The following is an 8,118-nucleotide window of genomic DNA, read 5'->3' as shown; positions in this document are numbered from 1 at the left end:
AGCCTATTTGCATCTATCTTTCTGTCAGTTTGAATGGTGAAGTTCCAGAGTGAGATGTGATCATTTTCAAGCACTGGAGGCAGTTTGTATTCCCACTAGTTTTTATCATGGGGCAGGTCCAGGTTTTTGCAAATTAGCTAGTGAATATATTGTGCAGCTCTATCATGCCTGTTGAGATACTCTGTAGGCGCAAGCAGACTGCACATGGAGACAACATGATCGATGGTTTCATTTTGTTGTTGACATACACGACATGTTGGGAAGCTACCATTCTTTAATATGTTGGCCTGGTAGTTTCTTGTAGGTAAGCATTAATCTTGGGCTGCTATGATTATTATTATTATTATTATTATTATTATCATTATTATTATTATTATTATTATTTTATCATTATTATTATAAAAGAGCTATTACATGCTAATTTAATTAGCAGAGGTGTTATCCTGAGGTTTAGTGACAAGTTTCCTCAAATCTCACTGATGGTAATGGTGATGATGGCAATGATGATGAAGATGATGGTGATGATTATGATGATGATGATAGTGGTGGTGGTAGTGGTGGTGATGATGATGATGATTACTTAATGAAGTAGAGTTATGAGTCATTGATAACCTGTGGAGAGACAACATTAATGACTCAATGAAAACAAACATTATTTGAAACAGAAAAACCAAATTTCAAGAAAAGACAGATGTCAAGATTCCTGATCTGCTCTTGAACTTACTGTAGAACTGCCAGATGTAGAGGCGTGTCATTAAATCTATTCTTCATATTAACATCAGGTTTATGTTGCAACAACATTTTCACTGTGTCTGCATGTCCACCACTACCACAGGCCACATGTAGAGGTGTATTACCTTTGCTATTCCCCACATTGACATCAGCTGTAGACTTCAATAACACCTCTACTGTACCAATGTGTTTTCCATAACAGGCCAAATGTAGAGGTGTGTTACCATACTTATTTGTCATATTGACATCAGCTGTAAACTTCAGTAACACCTTTACAGTGCCAGAGTGTCCACTAAAACAGGCCATATGTAGAGGCTTTCTGCCATATCTATCTTCCACATTAACATCAGCTTTAGACTGCAATAACACCTCTACTATGTTGTGATGTCCTCTATGACAGGCCATATGTAAAGGTGTGTTATGACAGTTATCTACCACATTAATGTCAGGTTTAAATTGCAATAAGACTAAAACTGTGGCAGAGTATCCTTCACTACAGGCCATATGTACAGGTGTTTTACCATACTCATCCACCATATTGACATTGGCTTTAAACTGCAATAACATTTGTACTGTGTCTGTGTATCCACCACGACAGGCCACATGTAGAGGTGTTCTACCATGTTTATCAGCCATATTGACATCAACATTAGACTTCAGTAACAATTCAACTAAGTTATGGTATCCATCCTCACAGGCCATATATAGAGGTGTCCTACTGTTAGAATCTTGTTGATTGATCTGGAAAAATAAAGACATTAAAATGGTGAGTAGAGAAATGAGAATGGTAAAAAAGTGAAAGTAATAAACCAAAACAATGTGACAAAAGAAGGGGAAAAAAATCAGATTAATAAAAAAGGTTAAATGAGGTTATAAGGAAGTAGGAGGGGTAGAGACAGGGGGTGAGAGAAAGAGGTAAAAATAAAACAAAACAGGAGAGTTTGTTTATGAAATATTCAGTTATATTATCATGTGAAGGAGCATGGTTTAGTGGTTAGGGTATTCAGCTCACGATCGTAAGGTCATGAGTTCAATACCATGCAACATGTGTCATTGAGAAAGACATTTTATTTCATGTTGCATTGGTCAACTCATCTGTTGAAAAAGAGTAGTACTTGTTTTTCAAAGGGTCAGATTTGTCACATCCTGTGTCATGCTGAATCTCCCTGAGAACTATGTTAAGGGTGTGCATGTCTGTGGAGTTCTAAGCCACTTGCACATTAATTTCATGAGTAGGTTGTTCCATTGATTGGATCAACTGGAACCCTCACTGTTGTAACCAATGATGTGCCAGTTATATCATTATACATATATTTCATTAACAAAGAATGGTTATCAGTGACATAATGTTGCTGAACCAGTGATAGCAACACTGTCACTAATCCAGTAAAAGTACAAATGAAAGTTATGCAACTTCAATGATTTGACAATGCAATTTAATTATATAACCTGCATGGCTACAGTCAAATTACTGAAACAAATAAAAGAATAAAAGAATGAAGAACCATTCTGTGTTAACGAAATGTATCAGATGACATTAGTAAATGTAGTATCATTCACCCATAGCAGTGGGTGAATATATTTTTAAGGTCAACTTTTAATTACTCTTGAGCACTTCTAGGCTTCATCACTAATTCAGCTCTCCACCAAGCTGAATGCATTTTTTTAAGCAATGATGGTCCAGTCTTCAGCTATACTTTGAGATTAGATAACTGAAAATTGATTCATTAAAAAAAATGTTAGGTCAAAATATGTGAGGTCAAAATATGTGAGGTCAAAAAGGGTGTGTAAGGTGAAAAATTGACTTTGAGTCAAAGTAACTCAGTTATTTTAAAAGAAAAGTATAGATTAATTGGTTTTGAAAGAATGTGCTCATTGAGATGAATCTTTTCGTGAAAAGCAAATGTTGGCTTCAACAGGTCTTGAAAATAAAAGTAAATAAATAAAAATTTTTTATGGAAATTGCCAAACAATCAACTGTTCATTTTGGCATTTATGTGACTTTAATCAAAAGAATGCTCAACCAAATGAAACTTGGTCTATTGACACTTAGAACACAATACAAGTTTTACTTCAGACATATAGAAGTATTTGTGTTGTTCTAAATACTGGTTACTTGTCATGCAATTAAAATTTTAAATCACTATAAATGATGATGATGATTGTGTGTGTGTGTGTGTATGTGTGTCTGTATGTGTGTATGTATAGATACGCACACACACACACACACACACACACACACACACACACACACACACACACACACACACAAAGTCACACAGAGTTATTTTCATATACAGTAACTTTATAGATTTGAACAATAACTCAAGTTTCACGTACAAAAGAAAATACAGTCATACCTTGCAGTATGAGTTTAATCTGTTCTATGACTGAGCTCGTTTTACAATGTACTCACTTTGCAAATCAATTTTCCCCATTGAAATTAATCAGAATATATTTAATCCATTCCAGCCTCACAATACCATCCAAAAACCATTTTTTATGGGTTTTAAAACAGAAAAGGTGCAGTTACAATGAAAATGATAATTATAAAGACATGCTAAAAGAGAATGCAAAAGAAATATATAAACTGGTTTTATTAATTTAATTACCTTAAAGACGAGATGATTAGTGTGCGAAGAAGATGATGGAGCGGGGAGGAGGAGGATTATTGTTTGGAAGGAGAATCTCCTTCCATTAAGACTTCAAGAAGAACAATTTTTGGCATTTTCTCTCTCACTTCACTTAATTTAGGCTTTTTGGATAAACTTTCTTCACTTTTCACATTTGCAGGACATTTCATTAGTAACATATCAAGAGAAGTCTTCTTTTTCCTGCTTTTCAAAATGTTATGAAAATGCACCAGAGCAGTGTCATTAACCCTTTTAAAATGGTTGTTGTAAATTTACACATGCAATGTACATGCTTTAAATCAGTCAATGTAATTATACACCGTCTGACTTAGAACCTATCGCCTGAGTTAGTACTGGTCCACTTGCCAACTAATAGGCTGATTAGATGTTTCATGTAAATATTTACAAGCCGATAGGCTGGTCTTGCCACTCTGGCTCTGTCAACTTTGTCATTGTGTACTGCTGATACTAATGGGCATCATAAAGAAACTGACTCTATCATCATATTTGAATCGGGTTTCAACCACATCAACACCTTTCTTTCCAGAAACGATACCAAGTGATGGATTTTTAGTGCTTCCTCGAAATCTATATTTCAACTCAAGCAAGAACCAGGATGACAGGCTGCATAAAATATGTCCTATCGACAAAGTGGCTGAAAATTTCAGAACGGTTTATGTCCCCACACATGGCATTTGTATGGACAAGAGTTTATGGAAATTCAAGTAAAGGTTCAAATTCAAACAATACAACCTGACCAAATGTGCCTGCTTTGGAGTCAAGGTTTATAAAGTATGCCAGTCAACTAGCAGAGCCTGTGGGTACATGTGGAATTACAAAATCTACACTGATCAGGACAGATTGAATCTTCCAGCATCTACTCTGGCATCAAATGATGTCGTGTAGTTACTGAATGAAAACTTCTTTGACAAAGGCTACAATATTTATATGAATAACTGGTTTTCCAGTCCAGACCTCTTCCTGCAGCTGCAGGCAAGGAGGACTGATGCCTGTGGGACTGTGAGGATGCACAAAAAAACATGCTGCTCAATCTTCACAAGATAAAACTTCACAAGATTACACTTCAAAAGGGGGAAGCAGCACACAGATGCACCAATAGTTGCATTCTCGCTCTAGAGTGGTGTGACAAGAAAAACGTCTGCATGTTATCCACAATGCATTCTGCAAGCATGAAGGGTACTAGGAAACAAGATGCAGGCAGTAATGCCATAATGAAACCAAGTGTAGTTGCTTCATACAATGAAGGGATGGGCGAGGTCAATTGCTCAGATCAGTTGGTGATGACACACAAATTAGTGAGAAAATTTGTGAAATGGTACAGAAAAAGTTTCTTGTATATAGTTGACTTGTGTGTCATGAATTCACATTTGATTTGGCAGATGCTTGGCAGTGTGGAGGATAGATTGACATTCAGAAATCTATTGTTCTGTGAAATGATAGAAGCATCAGACTTGCCAAAGTATAGAAAGCATGGATGTCTCCACGCCAGACTCTCTCCTCACTGCTTGGTGAAGGGACGTAGACATTTTCCACGACTGTTTCCCCACCCCACACCGCCAAGAAGACAAATGCTTCTAAGAGATGCACAATATATAAAACAAAAGGGAAATGTAACGAAACTAGATACCATTGTTCACAATGTGGTATGCCACTGTGTGTGGTACCCTGTTTTGAACTCTACCACACTAAAGTCAATTTTTGAATTCATGTGATTGTAAATATATGAAGTTGATCTGACTTGTGCTGTTAAGTGATCTTATTCAGGAATAATACTGCATGAGCATCCTGCAAAGGGATATAATTTAGGTAAGCAAACAGTACTTGCACTAAAGCGATTGACATAACTATATGCCGAATGTTGTCTCACACTGGGTGCTGATCTCAATTAGCACAATTACAGTTGCTACATGCAAGCAACTGAATGAATCAAGCAACTGAATGAATTACCACCAATGCAACCTAGCTGCCAGATAAAAAAAAAACATCATGCAGTTAAATAAAGCAGCTGCACAACCTGTAGATACTTTTCCAGGATGATTATTTTTCTACAAATTCAGAAACATACAGCCACTTTGCCAATACTGCCTTTATGTCACTTGTAGAGATAGCCATCTCCACTACAATGTTCTCCTCCAGAGAACCAGTCTCTTCCACTGCATTTGAATGCTGCTGCTCTTGAAGCTGCAGGGGTTCATCTGTTATAATCTCCTCTGAGTGTTTCTCAATGAAATCATTAATGTCCCCATTGTCATCTTCGTGGTCCAAGAGACACTGTCTCTTTGACTATAGGTGTCTCAGATTCAAACCCTTCAGAGTCTCTTTCAGACACACAGTCACACCACAGATTCCACCATGCAGAATTCAGTGTTCTTCTCATTACACCTTGCCAGGCCATATCGATGATTTTCAGGCAGTTAACAATGTTGTAGTGCTCCTTCCAACTGTCATGAAGGGTTAGATTTGTATTTTTTGTGTTTGGTGTACAATTTCTTATAATTCGAAATCACCTATTTGTCCTTGGGCTGCAAGATAGTGTTGCATGAAAGGTACAGGAGTTTTATGTATTTAAATTCATCCAGGATATTATCTTCAAGGTTAGGAGGGTGAGCAGGAGCATTGTCAAGGACGAGGAAGGCCTTGAGAGGAAGATCGTTCTCTAGAAGGTGCTTCTTCACTACTGCTCCGAAGACAAGGTTGACACACTCAGTGAAGAATTGCCTGATAACCCAGGCCTTAACGTTTGTCCTCCACATGACCTGAGGCTTCTCCTTCAAGATTTTGTGCGACTTGAATGCTTATGGGTTTTCTGAATGGTAGACAAGGAGCAGCTTAATCTTAAAATCTCCATTTGCATTGGCACAAAGGGTGAGAGTTAGCCTCTCTTTCATTGGCTTGTAGCCTGGCATTGTCTTCTTCTCTGCAGTTATGTAGGTTTTTCTAGGCATTTTCTTTTCCAAAAAAAGGCCAGTTTTATCACAGTTGAATACCTGTTGTGTGAAGTACTCTTTGGCTGCAACGAGCTGATGGAATTCACACACAAAATCCTCAGCTGCCATCATGTCAGAACTTGCTGCTTCTCTATACCTGATGTTATGAACACCAGTCCTCTTCTTGGAATTATCAAACCACCCATGATTGGTCTTAAATGTGTCTTCTGGTGTCTCCTCTGTCGATGTTCCAGGGTACTGCTTCAGGAGATCCCCATACAGCGCTCATGCTTTCTTGCAGATGATGGTAATCATATCCCCTGTGAGTTGCTTTTCTTTGATCCACAGGAGAAGCAATTTTTCCATCTCTTCATGGATAGAGGTGCATTGCTTGGAGAGCCTGGAGACACCCTTTGCAGTTGTAACGACCTTGATCTCATCCTTTTTCTTCAGGATGGTGCAGATCGTTGATGTGCTTCAATCGGATTGACATGTTATGTCCACTATACACATTCCTCTCTCATGTTTATCAATGATTTCCTTCTTCAGTTCTATCATAATCAGCTTTTTCTTCTCTTCAGCACTGTCCTTTGCACTAACCTTCCTAAGACCTATGGCTACACAAGTAATTATTATAAAACAATAGCAAAAAATGCACAAAACTAAAAAAACACATTGGGAAAAACACAGTAGGGATGCTGCCATGAGATAAACACGTGAACTGAGCGAGTGAAAGTTGTGCTTGTTAGGAGAGCATATGTGCGCTCAGTGCCAGCTAGTAGTCACTTGTATGAAATTCACTTGTACTGCTGATTTCCAGTTGTACTTCAAGACAAAAATTTGCACTAGCGTCAGCTCATACAATGGTACACTCGTACTGCAAGGTTCTACTGTAATAGGCATGGTTTGGAATAAGAGCAGAGCCTCTTCACTTACTTCAATCATCAAAATGTCTTGTAGCTAGCAATGATGGTCATTGACGATATGTTAGAACACACAAGAAAACATAGTATTTGTCAATATTGTGATAGAGGTTTGCATTTACACAAACCTTGACTTTTATAAATCTGAGTTTCTGCTCCTATGAAAGTTCTGTTGTCAATCAAAATTGTAAAAAAAGTTTCAGTATAAGTAAAATTAAAATCCAAAGGTAGCAGCTCAGATCAATATAGTCTAGGTTGTATTCATTAGGTTATTGTGAAAGAAGAAGGACAGTAAAATAGTAGATGCATTCAGCTTTGTCTGTGTGGTACTGCTAATCAGAATACATCTGATGCGAATATCTCGTTTCTTGTTGTCAGTTGTTGGAGCAATTTGTTCTAAGTGGTGTGTACATTCTTTCTACTATGCAAAAGCTGCAATTTCTTGTGTCATTTGTGTATGGCTTTGCTCTTTTGAGAGTTTGCTGTTTAATGCTACAGTCAAAGTTTTGATCTTGTATTTTCCAGATTCAGTTACCCAATGCCATGAGTTTCTTTTTGGATAATTTGAGGTTGTACAATCTTTTCAGATATGTGCATGCATATCTAAAAATGCAGGCAAACACACACATACATGCACACACACACACGCATACACATGCACATGCACACGCACACACACACACACACACACACACACACACAAGTGCCAGTGTGGGTGTGTGATAAGAAGCATGCTTCCCAACCACATGGTTCCAGATTCAGTCCCACTGCATGGTACCTTGAGCAAATTTCTTCTACTACAGCTTCCAGCTAATCAAAGCCTTGTGAGTGGATTTGGTGGACAGAAACTGAAAGAAGCTCATCATATGTGTGTGTGTGTGG

General features: G+C 37.7%; 1 protein-coding gene across 1 annotated transcript in view; it reads right to left on the bottom strand.

The window, feature by feature from the left end:
• Positions 1-459: 459 nt before the first annotated feature.
• LOC106875625 (26S proteasome non-ATPase regulatory subunit 10) overlaps positions 460-8,118 on the bottom strand; it is a 19,390-nt gene continuing 11,731 nt past the window's right edge. Inside the window, exon 4 of the mRNA XM_014923854.2 lies at positions 460-1,473. Within this exon, the coding sequence (XP_014779340.2) occupies positions 721-1,473 (753 nt within the window). The 3' untranslated portion in view covers positions 460-720. The remainder of the gene's footprint in view (positions 1,474-8,118) is intronic.

This window comes from Octopus bimaculoides, chromosome 8 (assembly GCF_001194135.2).
Source record: "Octopus bimaculoides isolate UCB-OBI-ISO-001 chromosome 8, ASM119413v2, whole genome shotgun sequence".
Lineage (NCBI taxonomy): Eukaryota > Metazoa > Mollusca > Cephalopoda > Octopoda > Octopodidae > Octopus > Octopus bimaculoides.
The sequence above is the reverse complement of the archived record's forward strand: the minus strand, read 5'-3'. Positions and strand labels throughout refer to the sequence as shown.